Raw genomic sequence first — 23,566 nt, forward strand, 5'->3', positions numbered from 1 at the left:
AAATTACTCTTCTATTTCACCATCTACTTCTACCACACACATGTGAAATACACCACGGGGAAGGAGAGGAAGATTCATAGTTACTTAAGAGCATGAAAATGCTGGGAGGAAGATTCTAAACTGAATCATAATGGAGAAATTAAAACAAGCACAGAAGGAAGATTAGAACGTTTGAAGTCAAAGTAACTTTTTAAAAATCAAGGAACATTTCAAAATATCCAAGGTACCATTTTAGTTTGCCAAGTTCCAACCTGGAGTGCTATTTTATGGATCAGTTTATCAGGCCCCCAAAATAAGGAGCAATGTAGGAAACAGGATCAGCCTGTCCCCTCGCCTGAAGCCCCAAAGACCATTAGAAATGCAACCTCAGTAGTATCCAAGGGAAATAAACAGTTCCCAGGTGGCCTTTGCCGTGTCAGTCCTTCTAGCCACCAACCCTGCTCAGACATAAAACCCTACTCAGCACAGCGGCTCACCTAGGTTCACCTTTCAAGTACACTGAGTGCTTCATGGAGGAAGTTTCTTAGACTCCTCCTCACCTACAAGAGCCGGCAAGGCTACTCTCAGACCATGTCCAAGGCTATCATAACACAGGGTCAACAACAGGGCACGAAACCTATGGCTGCCATGTTCAGCCAGGAAGAGCATGTTCCCATGGGAAAGCTTGGTTTAATCTGATTAATCTTTCTAGGAAAGATTAGGAAACTTCTAGGAAACTTAAAGAATGTACTTTGCAGATGTCCCAGTAAATTAATTTTCCCGATTTCTAAACTCCTGATGTTTGAAAGCTAATCCAAACTAGATAGGGCCTAACTGACTGCTCATTAGCTCAGCCTATTAAAAGGCCCATTGTCATTCTCAGGACAGCCACATTTACTGAATATTTCATGCAATGCAAGAAGGACCAGAAGCAAAATATGTAACTCTCCTCTGTGTCTGTGTTCCTGACTAGTGCAGAGCCTGAGTCTGGCACAACCTTAAATACGCACATTACTCCCGCACCAAAAAGCAAGCTGATGCAAGGTTTGGGAGCAGGGAAGGAGAGATAGTATTTTTAAGCAAGTTCAGAAATTTCTCCCTACAGTCTTGCGTGGCTGCTCTTGTTTTAACTTGTTCCATCACACCCACCCCACCCTGATTTTGTTAATTTTATTTCCTCATTAAAGGCTAAACAGTCTATCAAAAGAATGCCTCAAAACTCTCCTTAGGGACAAAAATGCAAACACAAGCACCATTTATCATGTTGTCAGTGATCCTCAGTATCACACCACTAAAGAGGATGGAAGGTGGCCATTAGACAAACATCCCATTATCTCATCTACAAGCACGCTGAGTTCTGACCATGGACTAGAGGCTGATGAACGGTGGCGTGAGCAGAGAGAACAGTGAGAAGAAGACACATCTGTCCTTTGTTTCGTTGCATGGCCCTGCTTGAAGGTGCTCAAATGGGAAAATCCACTCCCGATGGCCCACAGGTACTATTCCTCAGGTTTAACAGTCCTTAGCGATGTGGTTTTCAACACCAGCTGAACATCAGAACCACCTGGGAGTCTTTACTTTGCCAGATGTCCCCAGGATGTCTAATTAAAGTGGTTCTCTGTGGGTGGGACCCAGGCGTGAGTAGCTGTTAAAGATTCCCAGGTGATGCTAAGGTACAGCCAGGACTGAGAACCACTGCCGTGGAGAAATCCCTCTGCCTCGGTGCCGGTACGTCAAGACAGAACTAGGTAGGGTCAGGGGCTCAGGTTAAAAATAGCACACTGCAGGGGGCCGGGCATAGTGGCTCATGCCTATAATCCCAGGACTTTGGCAGGCCAAGGCGAGAGGATCACTTGAGCCCAGGGGTTCAAGACCAGCCTGGGAAACACAGCGAAACCCCATCTCTACCAAAACAAAAATTAGCCAGGTGTGGTGGTGCACGCCTGTGGTCCCAGCTACTCAGGAGCGAGGATCACCTGAGCGCAGGAGGTCAAGGCTGTGGCAAGCCATGATCACACCACTGCACTCCAGCCTGGGTGACAAAGTGAGATCGTGTCTCCAAAAAAAAAAAAAAAAAGCCATACTGACATCAAATCCACACACAACCAACTGTCAGACCAAAGACCCTGTTTCCTATTAAAAGGTATTTTTTAGCTGCTAGTAATTGTACGAGGTCTTCCTCACTTTTGTAAGGAGGCAGAAAGAACAGAAAAACCCTGATGTCTCCATTTGAGACTCAAAGCTCTCTTGAGGTTTCAGAGATGCCCTCTATCCAGCACAATCACCTCTAATACTCACCTTGCCCACCCAGACTAGGCTAAGGAGAAAGTCAATGTACTGCCATCAAGTCCACACACAGCAGCTGAGCTCAACCGCAAAACTTGTTTACAAATAACAAGGTAATTCTAAAGCAGTCACATAGTTTATTCCCAATGTCACCGGGATACTAAACCAAGACACATTGTTTCCAATGTCACCAGAATACCAAACCAAGACACACTGCATTTTCATACAACGATAAGTCTTTAAACTACAGAAGCACAACCCCCAGAAGTCAGCAGTGGGGTCCCACGATCTCCTGGGAGGAAACGCCACCTGTGCTTCAACTTCATCTGGGGACATTTGTAGCCCCATGAAATGTCCTTAAACAGGTGACAGGTCATCCACATTAGGGTTGTTCAAAGAGAGACCCAGAGTATAAGAGCCCCAGGTTCTCCCCCCACACTGCATCTTAAAATCACTTTTAAAAACACTGGCACCCAAATCATACCCCAGACTAAAATAGATCAGGATGTTGGGGGACAGGCCAGTGCCTGGCAAGTTTTAAAGCAGTGGTTCTCACACTTTAGCACGTATCTAAATCCCCTGGAGGACCCGTGAAACTACAGATGACTGGACCCTCCCCCAGGGTTTCTGATTCACAGGTCTGGCCTGAAAATGTGCATTTCTAACAAGTTCCCAAGTGATGCTGATGCTGCTGGCCTGGGGGCCACACTGCAAGAATCGAGAACCCAATCACAGCTTCAGAGGCGGCCCAGGTGGCTTTAGTTACTGCGGCCAGAACTCGGGAGCACTGTATTATTAAAAGTGAGCTCCTGGCCAGGGCACCAGGAGGAGGGAATTCTTATCCAAGCTCGGCTACAAGGTTTTTTGGACCTCAACTTGCTCTTGATATATAAAATTGAGGGACTGCATCAAAGAGATCCCGGGTTCCTTGCAGAAACAAAACGATGACTTTTTCAAAGGACTGCCGACACTAAGACACATAGAAAGGAAAAGGAAGTGGTCTCAGGGCAATAAAACAGCTTTTGAAATATAGGGGAAGGTAAGTTCTCACTCACGTGGCTTCAGTGCACTTGGAGACACACAAAGGACGCGGGCTGTGCGTGTGTTCTAAGCTGGTCATGCTGCTGCCCGGACTCACCTGTTAGAAACTTGCAGAGCTGCTCAGGTCTCTGGGCCTCGGCAGAAGGGCTGGGGGTCAAGGACCATTTGCGCCTGATCAGATGTTCTCGTCCACTGAATGGGCCCTGGGAGTTGTTGAGGGGCTGGATTAGCACCTGCTCCTGCCCAAGCTGAATGAGGCCAACCTGTCCAGAAAGGAGAAGGAAACGCGATGTCGGTCATCCTCACTCACACACGCCCATGGCCCCCCGGAGGGGCAGGCAAGACCACCTTGCTGTGATTTGGTTTTCCACGTTTGGGCTCGTTTCTTTGCAAATTGGTCAGATTTACCTGAGCCCAAGAGTGAGCTTGTGTGTGACTTACAAACATACCACAGAGCAGCTGCGTTGGCGGTGGGGGTAGAGACAGATACAACAGCATCCATTTTCCATGTTGGCTTTCAGAGAAGATGAACTACTTCATTATCAGATTTTTAGAATTATTTTTTAAGTTACTTTAAAAATCATCCCCCCAAAAATTCCACCTGGGAGGCAACACTGAAATTGTTGGGAATGACATTTATATCCCTAATAGAAAAATGTATCTTATCCCTGGGTATATTAAGAGTAACATTAGTATTGTTTTGACAGCATCAAAACAATTTGCCCTCCTTCAGCAGGCACCTGCTGCTAGTTTCCCTTCTTAAGCGGAGTCAAAATGGTAAATCTCTCAAGGAAATCGAACCCAGGCAGGGCCAGGGGAGGACCTGGTTTGAACACTGATCGATGCAGTCAACATCCCCTTCTCCTGGGAACAATCCCGAACTGCCTTTGATCGCAGATTCAGGAGATCTGGCGGATGAGTCTCAGGGGGCCATGACATCCTTTCTTGTCTCCCTCTTCCACCCTCACTTTTCAAAAGCCATGACACACTACACCCTTGGTTCTCAAAGCCTAGCGTGCGCCCAAATCACCTGGAGGTCCTGCTGGAGCCCAAGAATGTGCATTTCTAAGAAGTTTCCATGTAATACAGGGACCACACTTGGAGAAGCAGCACTCCCCACCACACGCAGAGCTAACTCCAGTCTCAAGTATAAAACTCACTTAAGCCAAATGAGATAGACCCCAGCTCTACGTTCCGAAAGGATGCACCGGTACCAAGATTCCTGGAAAGTAAATCAGATCAACTAATAAGATCGCCTACAACCTTGCGTCCCCAAGATACAGGGTGAGGCCATACTTACCGCTCTAAGCATATTTCAAGGTTTCCATTTCATTAGAACTTTTGCCAAGAACAGCTCAAAGATTTTACTGCCCAAATAAAACTGTCTCAAAGCGGCACTGCATGACCTGCAGGAGAGCACAGCTTTCCTCCCTCTCCTTCAAAGTGAAAACTTGAGTCTGTTCACTAGGAAACTTTGGGGAAACTGAAGAAATGGAAGAGGGTGGCCACAGTGGGATCTGCAGAGCTCCATCACAGCTGTGCGCAATGCGGCCTCGGTGCAGGACACCCGAAAACTGCCGCAGTCAAGATAGAGTGGGCAGGGTACGGCACAGCGCGTGGGATGGAGCCCCGCGTGGGAGGACCCCCCATCTGCTCCCCAGAGGATACGCTTCACTCTAATGAGGGGCTGGACTCATTTGGAAACACCCTGGCTGTGGGTCAAAGCCCCCCCAGGATCTAGCACTTTCAAAGCTAGTTATTATTCGTTCAGTCTAGAGTTTGCATTCACAAACCCCGGCATAAAAAGCAGTCAGCTGTTAGTTCTAAGCTGATACAAACTTTTAAAGACAGGGAGATCTCACCTTGGTGAGAAATCCTACACATACACACTCATATACACATGCAAAGCATCACTTAGCACCTTAGGGAAGGTTTTTCTTTACAATTCTCAGGGGCCCCATGTGCTGGTTTCTATAAACTTAAGGAAGAAAACAGCAATGCTGGGGAAAGATGGATGAATGGACTAGTGAGTACTCGCCCTGGCAGCCACTTGCCCTCTTGGGCCCCGACCTCGAACAGGGATGTGGCCAGGCTAGCACCAGGAAGGAGGGGTTGTACAGGGCCCTCACCCTGGGAACCCGCGTGAGGAAGGGCCCTGCCTCCTCCTCCCTCACTGTCTCACTGTCCCCGGGTTCCTTCAAGCCTCTCTAACACTGCCATTGTCAGCATGCCACCAGCGGTCAAACGTCCTGTTGAGAAGTGCCACCTATGCATTACACAGAGTCTCACCCCAAATACCCACCACCCTTCCTTCTCTCTCCCTGACCTCTCTTCCCTAAATAAAGCCCCTTCCCCGCAGCCCCCTGCACTCTTACATTCCAGCCCACTACCCCATGTTATAGGACCTTTTCACGACCTAACAGTTTGTTCCACTGAGGCAAGATCAGAATTATTCCTCCTGTTTTTGCCAATGTCTGCCACACAACAGTTACTCAAAAAGAAAAAAATTCGACTGAAAACGCAGTTACGTGCACAGACTGCCTGCAGCCCCCTGGCTCAGGGCTTCTCATCCCCGGCTACATATTGTTATGATCTGGGGAGCTTCGAAAACTCCTGATGCCTCAGCCCCTACTCCAGGCCAAGTGAATCGGAATCTCTGGGGTGGAGCCCAGGCACTGATATTTTTTCAAAGGTGACCAGGAAAATTCAATGTGTAGCCAGGGTTGAGAAGCGCCGTCCTAGCTTTTCACTGGGTGCTGGAGACCCTGGACACCTACTGCCTTGATTCCATGTGGAGAGGTCCTTGGATTTGGAAACTGGGACTTCCTCTGTGGAGCTCTGCCCACTGCCCTTGCTTCTGGCCCACCACTGCGCGTGGCCCTAAGAGCTGAGCAGGGCTTCTTGGATCTGTGTGACTCCCATGTCACCATCTATGTGGGGAAGGGAGACTCAGGGAAATGTTTGTCCAAGGCCTCTTCTGTCCCATTGATGGCGATGAAGAAACACCAGCTATGAGCCTGTGCCTTAGACACAAGAGGCCTGCAACCATCCTCCAAAGAGACAAACTTTATAGAAACAAATGCCTATGGCAGACAGAACTGGCAGCCCTGAAGCCCCTTGGTTTTAAGGCATATAATAAAGCCCCCAATGAAATGGTGCTCTTAACAGAGAAATCTTCAGTTTTGCAGGATTTGGTATGCTATACTATAAGTGTGGCTCAAATAACACGGATCAGGCAATAACTTGATATTTCAGCAGTTGTGAGTGGTTACCTTTCAACTCTCTTTGTTGTGGGTACTTGCTTTGAAGGGTCCTATTAAGACAGAGTTGTAAATCAGGCATTGTTCACGCCACACCACCTCGTGCCTGAAGCAGGACCAGCTCTCACTGCAGTGTGGAAAGTGTGAAAGACATAGAGGTTTTTATCACCTAACGTTAGCACATGTTCTCGGCATAGCTTAGAAAATGCAGTTAAGATAACAGAGAACGTCTGTCCTGTGTGCTTCAAAGCAGCATGTCTCTGTGGGAGGGGACAAAGTCACACGATTCCACAAAGACAGCAATGGAATTCCCTTTCTTCAGGAGTCTGCAGCTCCTTAGTTAACATGAGCGGGTCTTAGGTCTCCTTCTCTAGGTCAAGATGGGTTGAGAGGATAGGGCCAACGGGGTGGTGAGTTTGCTTCCTGTAGGGACCAACCAGCTTCCAAGAAGAAAAAGCCACCCTGTAACTGCAGATCCTCCCGTCCTGCCCCCCGACTCTCCGGCGGGCACGCACCTCTTTCCGTGGAAGGAGCCTCCCCCACGCAACACGGCCACGCGGGGCTTCCCAACCTGCACCCCTTCTGAGGCACCACCTGGAGGGCCCCTCCCCCGGTCCCGCCGCCTCCTCGAATGTGAAATGCCTGAGCACAGACGCTTGGTCTTCTTCCCAAAGCAGGCCTCTCCTTGGTAATGTGGGGGTCCCTCACTTCAGTGTCAGCCCTTTCAGACCACTAGTCAGTGCCAGCCAGCCAAAAAGGACTGCCAGCCTGCCCTTCAGAGTCCCTCTCGTGTGGTCTTCCTTCCTTTCTGAGGCTTGCCACGGTCGGAGGCTTGAGCCTGGTCACCTCCCTGCTCTAAGTGCTCCCCTCGTTCAGTCCTCCCCATACGGCTAGCCCCAGGATTCCCCAACTACCCATCCTCCATCGCCTCTCAGCCAGTGACCCTCAGAGTGCCCTCCCAGAACGGCAGCATCAGCATCCCCTGGGGAACTTGTGAGAAATGCAAGCTCTCAGGCCCACCCCAGACCTGCTACATCAAAAACTCCTGGATGGGGCCCAGCAGTCAGTTTAACGGGCCCTCCAGGGGACTGTAACGCCGGCTCAAGGTTGAGAACCACTGCTCTAGGATCAAGTCCAAATGCCTTCGGTTGGCACCCAGAGACCTGCCCCATTTAATCCACACGCCTGCCAGTTCAGTTCCTCTACCCCCATCTCTCCCTTAAAACCACCACCCCACAAATCCACTCATGGGTCCCTTATCTCAGGACAATGGGGCCTCGGTGACTTTTCAGTCACTCACTCCTCCCTCCTGGAATCTGAAGGCTACCCTCCTCCCTCCCCAGAGCCCCGCCCTGCCCAGTTCCAGGCTCCAGCACACCTATCTCCAGGAGGCTGGGACTGTCTTCCCAGACAGGGCCTGCACTGTCTTTCTCTCTGAGCCTTGCTGGGCGCCTACCAGAGCATCCTGCACGTGGCAGGTGCGTGATAATGATCTGCTCATTCAGGCAACAGCGATGACTGATCAGCTGATGTATAACTAGAAAAGTCTGGGAACAGCCTGCGGGGCAGGAGAAGCGGCCTGTTTTTAATGCCTTAATGTGCCAGGCTCTCACTAAATGATTTCACAGACTTTATCTTCTTCCATTCTACCAACAGCCTTGCAGGGCCATGTTATTTACCCCTGTATGGCTGCAGGCAGAAAGGTTCAAAGGAGTTAAGTGACTCGCTCAAGATCACAGCTCCAAATGGCCAAACAGTTTCATTTCCTAAGAAGCAAGAATGTGACTATGCATCTGGGAACCTGTGCACAGAAGCGGGTCCAGGGAAAAGTTAACCAACCACTCTGCATGGTTCCCTCAGATGTACTGGCTGCAAAAAACATCTTCCCCATCACACACATCCAAGATCAGGCAGCTGCAGTATTTCAGAGTTCAGGAAGTAAGCTCCAAGAATGCAATCAGTCAAAGAAGCCTGCTTCACTTCATCGTCCCATCTTTTACTTCTTTTTCATTTGTTTTTAAATGTTGTCAACAAAAGTTCAAAGTGGGAAAATCTAACGTGTGTCCTAGACGATGCTGGTGGGCAGCCTGGTGCAGGAGCAGTCAGTGCCTGGCAGCCTAAGAGGAGTCAGCCCAGCCCTGGAGAGCTGCAGCTGGATGAAGCCCTGAGCAATCAGGAGGAAAACAAGAGTATGCAGGGCTGAAGAGGACAAAGGGGGACAAAGAGAAGCCACCATGAGGCCACAGGAATGTTGTTCCAGAGGTGGCAGCCAGAGGCCTTAGAACTTTCTGAGTTCTTCCCTCCAATACTTCCGTGCCTCTCAACTCCACAAAACTGTCTTTGCCCTTCTTCCATTCCTGCCAAAGTGCCCCTTAACATCCACTCAATTGTTTCTTTGTACAAAGTTCTATATATGTGCTTTGTATTCTCCAAACATATTTATTCTGCACACAATCAATTCCTCAGCAATAATAAGTAATCACTTAGGACTACGTACCTTCCTCAGACCTGTCTCAATATAATGATGTATTATAATGCAGACCCTTCCAATGGGTCTCCACACCATATAATTTTTGACAAGACTAACTCCTACTCAGCTGTTCTCCATCGAGTAGGCTGCATTATAAAGCTGGGCAATTTTGTAAATCAATCAATCAAAAGGGTTTGATGACTCTTTTCTAAAGAAAGAGGTAGTAACATCCCAAACCTGCCTTTTCATCACAGGAGTCGTACACATGCAGGCTGCCCTCTTAAAAGCGGGGTCCCCAACACTTCTAACCTACACTGCCTACTCATCAGCTGGCTGAGCTCACCCAGGCTGGAGTGCACTGGCGGGATCTCACCTCACTGCAAGCTCCACCTCCCAGGTTCAAGTGATTCTCCTGCCTCAGCCCCCCGAGTAGCTGGGATTACAGGCGCCCACCACCATGCCCAGCTAATTTTTTGTATCTTTAGTAGAGACGAGGTTTCACCATGTTGGCCAAGACTGGTCTTGAGCTCCTGACCTGCTGGTCCACCCACCTCGGCCTTCCAAAGTGCTGGGATTACAGGTGTAAGCCACCGCACCTGGCTGCCCCCATCTATTCTTATCTGGACTACACTTGCTCCCCTATAAATTAGAGGTACGCATTCTCTAAAGTTCTCAAGTGGACTGGAATAGCTGTACGGAACTATCAATGTCCCATGTGCCACAAATGACGTGCTACCAACATGGACACATGGTCTGCAGTCAGGCTGACCAGTCAGTGAGGTGGGCTGGGCCACCAGACTGACCCCAGTGATTCCAAATAACAGTCCTACAGCATATGGCTGTGGCAACAGAGGAGCTATGGTAGGAGGATCCCCGACCTTCTCACAGTCCTTCAAGGTGGCCTGGAACGTGGATCCCTGACCTTCTCACAGTCCTTCAAGGTGGCCTGGAACGCGGTTATGGCTTAATGTTTTGCAGCCCAGAGCTCCTTGGTGGTCTGTCTGGTCCCACCATCTCACAGTGTGCCCCTGGCAGGCCACAGCTTTTTCCAAGAAGGGGTGGACACATTCCAGTGGGTGGCCTTCCCAAGCTTTGTGAGTATCATCCAAGGAAGGATGGCCACTGGTTGGCAGACCAAACCCGACAGCAGGGGCCTCCAGCCCTCCCCTCCTCTCGTTCACTCTTCCTAAAACAAGTCCTCCAGCCACTCACTTCAGACAAGCTGCATAGACTCTTTTCAGAGCCTGACGCTCATGCTGTTCTTGAAGTGCCCTCTCCGCTATCTTGTCTACCTATGAAGTTCAGCCTGATTCCAATTCCACTGGCCTTCCACGATCCAGTCCTGATCACAGAGGCAGCTGATCCGAACTTACATAAATTCACGAAGAGTGTAAAGGCCTTCCTCAGACACCTGAAGTTCATGCTTTGAAATGATATGCTCATAGAAACACTTCCAAAAAACCCATGCTCTAAAGACTCCTGGAAATGTAAATACAATGAAGAAGCATAAACAGAAAACAATTAATACTTAAGTCTATGGCCTTTGAAGATCCAAAAGGCGCAGCTGGCCCAGCTTTTCAAGATAAGACACCAAGAAAGGAATGCGGCAGGCCCATGCCTCTGTCTGCTGTCAAAAGGAGAAGGAGCAAAAATGGAACAGGTGCTTTACTCTCCATGGCCCCTAAACAGCTACGGAATGATCTATTCTAATAATGCGTCTCCTTTAAACAGACCGCAAACATCTCTGGAGACAAACAGCACAGATTCCAAGCAACATGGAATAGAACCTGTGTGCCCCCAGCCCAGGCACTCAACACTCTCTACTGAGCCCTTTAGGAGATGTTCAATACAGTGGGACTTACCAGCAATTAACATGATACTCAACATCCGGAACCAAGTTTTGTTGAACGTGGCCACATCCATTCGCTCGTATGCCATCCGTAGCTGTAGCTGCTTTCACACTAAAAGGGCAGCTTTGAGCAGCTGCAACAAAGGCTATGTGGCCCACAAAGCCTAAACTATTTATTATCTGGTCCTTAAGAGAAGAAGTTTGCCCGAATCTTGCTCCTCATTTTTAGATACAAGGACACTTCGAAATGCCCCTCCTCCATGGCCACCAAAAATCATCTACTTATAGCCTCCCTTCCCACACCTTATAGCCAAGCCTGTAGTAGCAAATACACACACACACAACTCCACATGTCCACTTCACAGAGCTTCTACCACAGTCAAGAGGGACTAACACAACATCATCAGCCACCTGAACTGAAAACCAAAGTCAAAGCTAGTCTGCCATGCAAACTTGGTTAGCCCAAATTCCTGTTGCTTTCTTTTCTTTACACTTTCAGGACCACCTTGCAAACAAAGGGTCCACCTCCAAGTCACCCCACTGTCTCTTCCCTCCTGCCTTCAGTACGTACGGAGGGGGAGTGTCCAGTGTCCAGCTCACACGAACGGGATGAACAAGGCAGACTAAACAACAGAAGTGTCTGCTCCGGCAGGAATTTAAAAGCTGAAGTCTCAGAGGTACACCCGCCACTGGCACACACTGAACTCAGCCTGTTGGCCAGGTTCCTTTATCTAAAGCACAGCACCCTCACATGGTGCTAAAGGGAAGGACAGTCTTGCCGAGAAGCTGGCTGAGATGCCATCTATGACAGGGCCCAGCCCTCATTCTGCAAGGATTTTAAATCAATGTTATCCAGCTTTCCACCTCGGCTCCTTCACAGATAGCTCCTTGCTGGAAACTTTACACCAAGAAGTATAAACTCTGACCTCTACAGAAACTCACTAAACCGCAGCAAATGGGATTCAGATGTTTCCATGTACAGTACAATGATGTGACTTAGACTTTAAACACTTTGGCAAAAACAGGAAAAATGATGTGGGCCTTCCCAGTCCCTCCCAGAATATGATACAGCCTTGACCCGAGCCCTACAGTGATCTGAGCCTTTCTCACTCCTACTTAAGCCTCCTTGCCCACAACCCACATTCCCCGCCCCAGGTCCACATTCCCCGCCCCAGGTCCACATTCCCCGCCCCAGGTCCACATTCCCCGCCCCAGGTCCACATTAGCTCCTTCCTACCAGGCCCCCTCCAAGGGTCTACGTCACTTTCCTTGTTTCACCAAGGTTGCCTATTTTTCCCAGCTGAGCAAAAGCCTATCACACCCTAATCAGAACTCAGAAAACTCCTGAAAGGAGAGCCAGACTGATCTAGGAAACTACACACAGAGATACCCGCAGGACTGGGAAGAAAGAGAGGTCTCACATAAGACCTTGCATCTCCAGCCTTCTAGCTTCGTAGATTCTCGAGGACTCGCCACAGACTCTGTGAGTAAGGGCTGGAGAATTCTAGATGGTGGCAGAAGAAAAGGTGGAGGTGTAGGGAGCAGTTTCTTGTGTCTGGGAAGGACGGACACGAACTAATATCAGAAACTGCCTCCCCAGAGGCCAGTCATGACAGAAGACAGAGAACCCCTGCGGTTCATGCTCTGGGTCCATACCAAGCTTCGCTGGGGGCAGCCCATCTGCCGGCCATGTGTGCGGCTTTCGGGGCACGATGGAGAAGCTGAGTGCTCGTCTGGGCGCCAGTGTAGCCACATGATCAAGTGTGCGCGCAGGCAGGGCAAGTGCACACAAGAACCCCCCCTCCCCCTGGGAGCACCTGTTCCCGGTGCCTCAAATGCAACAGGCCAGGAACTTCGGGGCAGGGAAGTTACTGCCACAGCAAGGGAGCTCCTGGGCCCTGACAGTTTCATCCCTGCCAGATCTGCGCTCCCTAGGGCGGGCGGCGTATACCCCATGCAACCCCAGCTCCGCGCGGGTTCCACGGGCTGCAGAGGCGCTGGACTGGGATGCTGCCCCTCCCACCCCCTTTGCCTATAGAGGGTACCGAAGCCCGGGGTGGGGGATGGGGAGAGGTGGAAAGGCAGGGGGTTCCCTCCGGTTCTCCTGGAGGCTGGACTTCCAGCAGAGGCGCCCCACCCCCACCCTCCACGGCGACCACTCTGCGCCGCAACAGACCAGACGGGCCGACCCGGAGGTGGCGCGGGCAGTACCAGGCCGCCGGCGGCGCCGCAGGCGCTGAGCGAGACGAGGGAGCCGGGGTGGCCGAGCACACGGCCCGAGTAGAAGCACAGCTCGGCGGGGCGGCCGCGGCGCCCGGCCGCGCCCGCCTCCTCCACCTCGAAGCCTCGGGACAGGAAGCGCAGGTCGCGGCGCAGCTGAAGGTACAGGTCGCGCCCGAAGGCCGGCAGGTGCAGCAGCAGGGCGCGCTCTCCGGGCCGGGCGCGCGGGGCGGCTGGGGGCGTGCGGGGGCGTCGCCGCCGTCGGGGCCCGGGGGCTGCGGGCAGCGGCGGCAGGTGCACGTCGTCGGGGCGCACCCGCCACGGGAGCACCACCTCCACGTCGGCCGCCGCGTCGCCGACAGCTGCGGGGAGAGAGGAGACGCGTCAGCGCGGCGGGGCCCGCCCGGACGCCCGCCCTCCCGCTGGCCGCCAGCCGCGCCAGCGCGGGGACAGCGCGACCCGGAGCGGGCGCTGCCTTCCCTTCCCTCGCCCGGCACCTCCACGCCGGCCCGCGCCACCCGGGGAGGGTCTCCGGCGCAGCCGCCCGAGCACCTCCCGGAACGGCGCCGCGCATCGGCGAGCGGAGACCCGGCGGCGGCGCGCCTGCCACGGAGCCACCCGACTCCCGTACTCCGGCCGCGGCCCGCGCCTCCTCCGCTCGGGCGCCGTCAGCGGTCCCGCCGCCGCCCCCGGGCCGCCAGGACGCCGCGAGAACGCAGAGGGAAGGTAGCCGCGGGACGCGGGGTGAAGAGGGCTGTGGGAGGGGGCGCTACCTGTGCCCGGGTCCAGTCCCCAAACCAGCAGCAGCAGCACGGGCAGGACGAGCGGAGGCAGCAGGGCGCCGTCACACATGGTACCCGGGACCGGCAGCCCCCCGGACCGTGGCGGCGAAGCAGGAGCGCGCTAGGCGGCGGCGCCAGCCGGAGTGAAGCCCTCCAGCCTTTGGAAAAAGTAATTAGCGCTGCGGACAAACCCAACGTGGTAAACCCCAAGCCCCGCCTTCCCCTCGGAAAGCGGGAGGGGATTGGGCCCTCGCTTTCCTCCGCCCCGCCTCCTCCTTCCCTATTGGTTGGGATGGGTCGAAACCACAGTGCGTAGTTAGGTTGTCAGCGCTTTCTTACACGTGGTTTCTGGGCAGTGGCGGGGACACGACACCAGGTGGCGCGCGGGAGCCGACCGGAGCCGTGGGACCCTGGAAGAGCTGGAGGATGCGGGGCTGGTCTTCAGAGCTTGTCCTCATTTTGGAAATCTCTCAGCCTGCTGCCCAGTTTCCGGGAAGATAGGGCGGAAATCGCCCCGGCCAAGCGGTTTCATCCAAAACTGCATATAATCTTTACATCTGAAGTTAGGTTTTAGTTGTTTGTGGCCGCAAAGACTCCCAGTCCACTTTCCCGCACACCTGAGTTTGCACCTGAAGGCTATATCCGCGGCGTTTATCCAAACTCTTCACACCTCCTGTCTTCTTTAATCCCACAGGAGCCAGTGCAACACGCATGCTCACACCCTCTTACAGATTGAAAAACCGAGGAAGAGAGAGAGCTTAAGGAAAAACGCTTAAGTTACCCAGAGAGTTCCTGTTGGAGCAAAGGCTAGAATTTGTGGTCCTGATTTCTGGCTTGGTGCTTCTTATTAACAGCAGGATCCCCCCGCCCCGAGGGAAGCAGGACTCAGTGTTACAGGTTAGGAAACTGAGGCACAAAGTCCCAAAGCCTGGCCTTGAACGTGAGTCTCCCAGAAACAGAATGAGTTGATCCTTTCCTGCCACAATATAACTGAGGTCTGCAGGGAAGGTGACTCCATTAGCTTGCTGAATAGCATCTTGTAGAGGCTCATGCCTGTAATCCCAGCACTTTGGGAGGCCAAGGCGGGCGGGTCACGAAGTCAGGGGTTCCAGACTAGCCTGGCCAATATGGTGAAACCCTGTCTCTACTAAAAATACAAAAATTAGCCAGGCGTGATGGCGCACACCTGTAGTCCCAGCTACTCGGGAGGCTAAGGCAGAAGTATCGCTTGAACCCGGGGGGTGGAGGTTGCAGTGAGCCGAGATTGTGCCACTGCACTCCAGCCTGGGCAACAGAGCAAGACTCTATCTCAAAAAAACAAAACAAAACAAAAATTAAGTGTAACCATAACCAATCTCAGGTTTCCTTTCCCTTCCCTGTCCTGCTCTTTTCCATTTTATCATAGCAGAAAGGTTATAGTTCCCCACTGGATCCTGCTTGAAGCCTCGGAATCTAAATTCATCACAGGATTACATAGCGTCTGAAGGAATCTATAACACTGGCCAGCTTCCCCGAAATATAATGAACCCCAAGGCTGAACAGTGGCCCTCCACAGAGGCTTGCCACAAAAGGGGCTGCCCTCACTGCTTGGCACCTACAGTTCTGGGGGCATCTGCACAGGTCCTGCTCTTGGCCAGGCCTGGGGCTGTGTTTCTCCCCCTTGCCTCTGTCCAGGTCAACAACCTCAGATGACTGACAGCTCAGTAGCATTTTCTGGCAGGACAAGAAACCCTGGTGATTGAGGTGAGGGACACCTCATTTACCCTGATGGGATTATTACTCATTGTATGGCCATATCAAAAAATTTCATGTATATACATTTTGTAAACATATACACCTACTATGTACTCACAAAATATTATTTTTTTAAAGATATCACAGTAAGTTTCTTAGTGAATCTTTTTGTCAAAAAGAGCCATTTCTAAGGCCTGCCACTGAAAACCATGGAGTATGGGCCACACCACCTCACAAGCGCAAGTCAGCCTGAAGTAGCCATCACCAACCTATCAAGAACCTATCCAAGATGCTCAAATGCTAAAATTAGTCCATAGGGACATGAAAACTAAAACAGAAAGATACTATTTTATCTCCCAACTAACCAAAATTAAAGAGCTTAGAAAAATCAAGAATTAGAGAGGACACTCTCCTACCTATGGGTGGAGAGTATAAATTGGCACAGCCACTCTGAGGAACAATTGGGCAAACTGTAAAATTAAAGTTTTACTTTAGTTTTAATAAAACTAAAAATGCACACATTCTACAACTCTGTAATTCCACGCTGGTTAATTACTCCAGAGAAACTCTGGCACACGTACAAGAATGTTTGTTCACCAGGGCACCTTATTAAGAGCAAAAAATTGCAAAAACCTGAATGTTCATCGTTACATAAACGGCTACTTGAACACCATTAATTAAAAGAAATACAAAAATCTCATATATGTAACAACATGGACAGATCTCCAAGATCAGTTATCAAATTTTTTTAAAAATCAAGTTGCAGAATGAGGCACACCAAAAAAAAAAAAAATGTGTATAAACACACAGACACACATGCCATGATCTGCATGGATTCAGATAAGTGTACATAAAATCCAAGAGGAAAGTCTGGAATAATACACGCCAAACTTTGTTAAGGTTTATTGTTCTTTTTGTATTAAATTGCATGTTGAGGAAAGGTACTACAAAAGGAAAATAAACACCTGGGACCCCAATTCACTCTGCCAAAAGAAAAAAATTAAGCCGAAAGCTGAGTCAAGCAATGAGCTGCCTTTTCTTCTGTTCCTAAGCAGACAGCTACAGATAAAAGGTTCAACATCTCCACAGGTAGCTGGTAGAGTAAGAGGGAGAAAGAAGAAATGGAAAAGTGACATGAAGGCAAGACGGTGTTCCGTGACTCCGTGCTGCTCCTGTCCCTGTATTGGATTCCAGCACCAGGGGCCTGTGTCTACTGCTGCACTGTTGAAGACACTGTCACGGTTATCATGGTTGATTCTGGATCTACCAAAGTAGTGCTGCCTTGACCGGGGCCCAGTTCTCATTGCCACACCAGCAACTTCCAGCACCTGTTAACATGGAATAACCTTACCTCTGCCCCCTGCCATCTAATCTCCTGCCAGGGCCTCTTTTTGGCAGAAGCTAGCAAGAAGCCTAAGAAAATGTAAGGGAGTCAGAGAATGAAGGTTGCAGACTTTCAGCTTCAGTAAAGAGCAGAACATGGAAGTGGGTATGTGGGGCTGGGAGACAGATCCGCTGAAGGTCTTAATCTGACCACCATGAATCTGAATTCCCTTTGCCCTTCATCCTTGTATTCACCAGTCATATTAAAAGTTTAAGCTTCCGTGCCTTCCACTTTCTCTTTCACAGCATTTCCTCCACAATACTGTGAACTGCCTTCCCCTACCCAAATCCAAGATCCTCCTCAGTCTTGAAACCTTCCCACTGTGCCCTTAAGAGCTGCTGCTCCATATCCTAGATCTGCTGCCTCTTCTCTGAGCGTTCTGTACTTACGAATGGAACTCCTTTGAAAATGTAAGGTGGCAACAAAATTCACATTTCTCAGCATCTTTTTTCCCCTAAGGATGGTCACTTGTCACAGTTCTGGCCACTGTGATAGAAGGAGAAGCTACTGGCTAGAGTTCTAGGAGAGTTCATTTGAGGAGCTTCCTTCTGCCGCTGTATACCCCTTTTCACTGTGTCTCTTCCTCTTTGCTCCTGACTAGAATTTGCATGTGATTCCTGGAATTCCAGCAGCCATCTGGTAAGCATGAGGAAGAGTGCCATACCCCTGGGAAGCAAAAAGATCAATGAACTCTGGGTTGCTGATGACATCTTGGAGTCACCATGCCAGACCTGAGCTGTCTACTTCTGCACTTTTTGCTATATCAGAAAAAAAATATACTCTTGTCTCTTTTAAGCTGTTGCTATTTGGGTTGTCTGTTATATGCAGCCAAACTCGACCCCTAACAGACACACATATAGACAACTCCCATCCCCCACCCTGGGCTCTGGGCTCCTCAATTTCCTCCTTCAGTGACCTTCTGTGCTATGCTGCCCCAACTGTCCACTCTCAAATTCACACCCTACACCTTGTCATCGCCCCTAGCTGTTCCACCTTCCAAAACTTGAACATCCACCTCTGACCACAGCTTCTTGTCCTCCCAGCATGCTCGTCCAAATGCTCCTACCTCAGAAGGTCTCTCAGTCTGCATCTCCCAACCCACCAGCCTCTCTTCACTTGCCTCCATATCCAGCTTGCATTCCAGGCCCCATGACTCTGAAAACACTCTTGCCAATATGCTCAGCACCCTCCCCTATCCCTTTTCACTGCAGTTGTCGTGCAGAACTACAGGCCTGGGTAAACTCAACTCTCTACTCTCACTGAGCATGTGGTTGAGCTCTGAACACCACTGGAGCCAAGCATGCAACAGGGAAATCTGCAATCACCTTCTTCATTTGAGCCATCGCCATGCCCACCATTGCTACTACACTCCTCTGCCCAACTCCCCTTTCTCTCAATGCAGTGATGATCTCGAACCCTCCCCTTCTCAGCTTCGCATTCCTCATCTTATCCCTTTCTTTTGGCAGTGGACAAGCACTCACTTTACAGAGTCATCCCCTAGTCCAGACTCTTTGCCACGGTTTGAATGTTTATGTCCCTCCAAAATTCATGGTGAAACTTACCTCATTGTGCTGGTATTAAGAGGTGGAGCCTTTTGGGTTAAGGCCCAAAGTCATGAGGGCTCTGCCCTCATGAATGGAATTAATGCCCTCATTAAAGAGGCTCAAGAGGGCTTCTTGGCCCTTTTGCCCTGCATCTCTTCTGCCATATGAGGACACAACATTTGTCCTCTTCAGAAGATGCAGCAACAAGGTGTCATCTTGGACACAGAGAGCTTACCAGACACTGAATCTGCCGGCACCTTGACCTTGGACTTCCCAGCCACCAGAACAATGAGAAATAAATGTCTATTATTTATAAATTACCAAGTCTAAGCTATTTTGTCATAGCAGCAGGAATGGACTAAGGCACTCCTCCTCCCAGCTCCAGACCATGTATCCAGCTGTTCAGTTGACCACTTCAAAGAGCGAGACCATGGAATATGATCCACTTTCAAGGATGGACGAGAATGTTTCAAATCTGCTTTTGTTTTTGTTTGACTTTGAATTAAGAAATCATCCAGTGGATGATGGAAGGATCATGGGACACTGATATCATTTGGGTACACATTGTACTTGTTTGGTTAACCCTATTTGGATAAACTGTTGTGGTCTGGATTTAGTTGCTTGCAGCCAAGGTCATCTATGATCTAATGTCTTCAGACCATTCACCAGAGTACTATTTCTCCTGCCCAAGCTCCTGATGAGGACTGGCCAGCTGAAAGCCAGGGTTAAATCCAACTCCATGCATGACCCAAGGAACAGCTACTCCCTGATGCTGAACAAGGCCAAAGCCATATACTGTGAACAAGCACAAGACAGAGCCAGGCTGGCATGTGCTTCCGCAAATTGTGAAGCCCAAACAGCTGCCTCTGCTGCAGTTGATGGTGACTTATTAGCAAAGAAAACATTTTCTTTTTGGAAAAGAGTTTTAGATTGGCTTCAATGCTTAGACAAAAAGAGGTCACAGCCCTACAAGGCCCATGACACTGAGCATAGCTACAATGTATTGAAAACAGGCATCGCTGATGCCCACACAGCCCTAAAAATTGCATCTCAGTGCCCATACAATGTATAAGTTTAGGCAATTCAACTTCATGGTGAACTTTTCAAGGTTAATTGGTTGAGAAATATCAAAAAAGCATTTGTCAAAGTAATACTTTGATTTTTCAAAGAGTTGATCTTGAACCAATCTTTCAACCAGTGGTTGAATAGTGAGACCAGTACCTGCAGATGACACACCTGCTATCTAATGATGGAACCACACCATCCCCAGAAAAGAGGCCCATTATCCTGTGTTCTGGAGCAGATCCTACACATCCAAAATGGTCCTGAATAAAATGTGCATTATACATTAGGCTGTGAGGTGGGGGATGGGGAGAGTCCAGGACACATCCCCACATCATTCTCATCACAATTATGATCTGATTTACAGAAAACAGTATCTTTGAAGTGGCATTAAAGTGAAACTTCTGGATGAGCAAAACTGGCCAGAGGTCTACATTTAACTAAGTAGCTTAATTTACAAAAATGTCTGTCCTCAGTCTAGACCAAGGGAAAAGCAATGGTAACTGCATTCATTTATGTACTCATTAGGTCCTTCAACCCTTCTTCAGTGCCTACTTTCTGTGTGCCACGTACTGAGATGCCAAATGAAGAGGCAGCAGCATGTAAATTGCGCTTTTTTTTCCACAGTTCTCTATAGAGCTCTGTTATGAACTAGACACTGTTCCTGGTGCTGGGGATTTAGAAACGAAAAAGTAACTTCTCTGTGTTCTAACCAGTGGGGGAAGGCAGATAGAAAGAAATAATTTTGCGGGAATGTAGAATGGTACAGTCACTGTGGAAAACAGTATGACTATTCCTCCAAAATAGATTGACCCTATGATCCAGCAATTCCGTTTCTGGATGTGAACCCCAAAGCTTTGAAAGCGGGGACTCCAACAGGTATTTGCATACTCATATTCATAGCAGCATTATTCACAATAGCCAAGGAGTGGAAGCAACCCAGGAGTCCATCAACAGAGGAGTGGATAAGCAAAATGTGATCTATTCATTCAACAGAGTATTATTCAGCCTTCAAAAGGAAGGAAATTCTGACACATGCCACAACATAGATGAACCTTAAAACATTCTGCTAGGTGAAATAAACCAGTCACAAGGGACACATACTGTAAGATTCCACTCCTGTGAGGTACCTGGAGTAGTCGAATTTATGGAGACAAAAAGGAGAGTGGTGGTTGCCAGGGGTTGAGGGCAAGGGGGAATAGGGAGTTAGTGTTTAATTAGTCCAGAGTTTTTTGGGGATGATGAAAAAGTTCTGGAAGTAGATGGTGGTGATGCTTGTGTCATAGGATGAACCCTGAAACTGGGGTTCAGCCTGGGAGGCTACGTGGGTTCTTGGCTACATGAAGGAAGGAATTCAAGAGTGGGCAACAGACTCAAATGAAAGCACATTTATTAAGAAAAGTAAAGGAATAAAAGGGTGGCTACTCCATAGGGAGAACAGAGGCATGGGCTCTGCCTATGGAGTAGCCACCCTTTCATTCCTTTACTTTGGTTATTTTACTTTGGTATATTTATTCCTTCGGATAAACGTATCCTTACTTCAGTTATTTATTCCTTTACTTTGGTATAGTTATGGTTATTTTGTGATTATGTGATAAGCAAAGAGTGTATTATTCGTGAGTTTTCTGGGAAAGGATGGGGAGTTCCTGGAACTGAGGGTTCCTTCCCTTTTTAGACCACATTGAGTGACTTCCAGATGTTGTCATGGCATTTGTAAGCTGCCATGGCACTAGCGGGAGTGTCTTTTGCCATGCTAATACATTATAATTAGTGTATGATGAGCAGTGAGGACGAGCAGAGGTTGCTTTTGTCACCATCTTGGTTTTGGTAGGTTTTGGTCAGCTTCTTTACTGCATCTTGTTTAATCAGCAGGGTCTTTGTGACTTGTATCTGGCGAAACCTCCCCTGAGATGCAATTCATTGGTTCCTGGGGTAACCACCCTGCCTCCCTGGCAGCCACTGACTCATCCTGTGACGAAGAATGCCTAACCTCCTGGGAATGCAGCCCAGCAGGTCTCAGCCTCATTTTGCGCAGCCCCTGTTCAAGATGGAGTTGCTCTGGTTCCAACACCTCTGACAGCTGCCCGACAATGTGAATGTACTTAATGCCACTGAACTTACAAATGATTGAAATGGTAATTTTATGTTATAGTACCTTTTAGTACAGTAAAAATGTTTTAAAAAAGAAATCATTACTCTTTTGCTAAGATCTTGTTTCATCTTAACATACACGAGATGCCTTGTCTTCATTTTGTGGACAGGCAAGGCCGAATTCCGTTTCACAGATAGAGGACTGAGATTTGGAGGCAGAGGGCAGGAATTAAAAACAAGACAAACAAGAGCCTTATACAGGCAGTGTCTTTCTGAATCCGATCCCTGTTGTCTCGAGAGCTGCGGTGAGGGAAACTCGTCTTCACGGTCCTCAGGGTCAAGGCAGTTTGTTGCCCTTGAGATGGACAAAGCTCCTGACCTTTCCAGCTTTTCGCCAACAGCTCGATTCTGATGGGCACTGACCTTTTCCGACCCTGTTTTCAGGAGCCGACTCCTGGCAGGTTGGTTGTAGGGGCTCTCTTGAGTGCTTCACACACAGCAGTCCTGTTGGGGTGAAGGTCACCGTCACTGTGATAATTGTTGTCGTCATTGAAGCCACCCAGCCCGAAAGCAGCATGGGCTGTGCCCAGAGCCGCCGTGCCAGAGGCCCACGCTTAGAAATAGACGGCCGAAGACCAAAGAGGACTGCGGGTTCCTGGGCCAAACGTGACCCTCTCGAATCCCCCACCTCGGGGATGTCGTTAGCTGGGGACTGGTGTGCCCGGGTTCCAAGACCCATGCGTCGACTCTGTTTATAGGTGGAGGAAGGCCTTTGCCCCGAGGCATCCAGAGGTAACGGTGAGAGGAACAAGGGTGCGTGGGGGATCCCCCCACAGCCCCCCCAGACCCTCTTCACGCTGGTCGCAGGAGTAGCCAGCCCCGCTCCCGGGCAGCCCGTGAGATGCCACATCCCCTCCAGCAGGGGGCGGCCGGCGTCGCTCCCGCCTTCCCAAACCGGCGTGGGTGGGAAATGCCGGCACCAGCTCCCTCCCTGCTCCAGAGCCCTGTTTTTCCCATTTGTATTTCACTACTTTCCTGTTGAGCTTGGATTCCAGCCTCAAATTCCGCGATTTGGCCGGCATCCTAATCCCCGAGTGAATCCTGCCAACCACTCTCTGTGGGGCCTGTGTGCTTCCTCCTGGGTTCTAGGGCGCTGGCGGCGTCCGCTTCACCGGGAACGGGAGCCCCAGCCTCCCGAGGCCTTCCTGCCTGGCTCTGGGAATGGCCAGAAAGCCCCGCGGCCGTCCATGCTCGCTCACTCAGTCAGGCCCCTGTGGGGATATTGCAGAACGAGTCCAAGTTACTATCCCTTTAAATACAGGCGTTGCGGTCTAGCTGCTACCGGTCCAATCCGGAGCGCTTCCGCGCCCTACTTCCCGCATCAGCTTGGCGCCGGCCTCCACCAGGGGGTGCTAGTGAGATCTCAGCCCGCCGCAGAGCTGAGCGTCCAGGGCCTTCAAATGTCCCCATCCTTGAAAAGGCAACTCCAGTGGCGTCTTCTGCGGGGAGACCAGAAGCAGCATCTGACGAGGAGACAGCACTGGCCGTCCCGACACAACCGAATCGGCAGGATGAGGGCCCTTAGTGTTAGGCACCGGCGGAGCTGCATCCCACCCCGTCTCGTCCCCTGAGAACAGCTGTGAGAAGCCGCCTGTTTTTCATCGTTCTGCAACACACCTTTCCCTTCCTTGGGATATTTCTCCTCTTTCAGCATTGCCGCATCAGGGTTCCAAAGCCCCGTTTCTCTCCTAGTTGTTTCTTTGCTCAAGAAAAGCAGCTTGTCTGATAAACTAAGCTATGTATGATTCGCTGCCAGTACAGACTGAAAAACAAAATAAACTCCCATTCACAGTCCTCCGTTGCG

The 23,566-nt window shown here is 50.0% G+C and overlaps 1 protein-coding gene and 1 pseudogene across 2 annotated transcripts in view; both read right to left on the bottom strand.

Moving 5' to 3' along the window:
* The window catches only part of ADAMTS17 (ADAM metallopeptidase with thrombospondin type 1 motif 17), a 376,073-nt gene extending 361,888 nt beyond the window's left edge, over window positions 1-14,185 (bottom strand). For both annotated transcript variants that reach the window (XM_034939509.3, XM_034939508.3), the window contains exons 1-3: window positions 13,879-14,185; window positions 13,097-13,467; window positions 3,404-3,569 (exon numbers count right to left, since the gene is read on the bottom strand). In XM_034939509.3, coding sequence (XP_034795400.1) covers window positions 3,404-3,569; window positions 13,097-13,467; window positions 13,879-13,957 — 616 coding nt within the window. In that variant the 5' untranslated portion in view covers window positions 13,958-14,185. The remainder of the gene's footprint in view (window positions 1-3,403; window positions 3,570-13,096; window positions 13,468-13,878) is intronic.
* Window positions 14,186-21,083: 6,898 nt separating this feature from the next.
* LOC129394012 (uncharacterized) lies at window positions 21,084-22,951 on the bottom strand (annotated as a pseudogene).
* Window positions 22,952-23,566: the final 615 nt, after the last annotated feature.

This window comes from Pan paniscus, chromosome 16 (assembly GCF_029289425.2).
Source record: "Pan paniscus chromosome 16, NHGRI_mPanPan1-v2.0_pri, whole genome shotgun sequence".
Taxonomy (NCBI): Eukaryota; Metazoa; Chordata; class Mammalia; order Primates; family Hominidae; genus Pan; species Pan paniscus.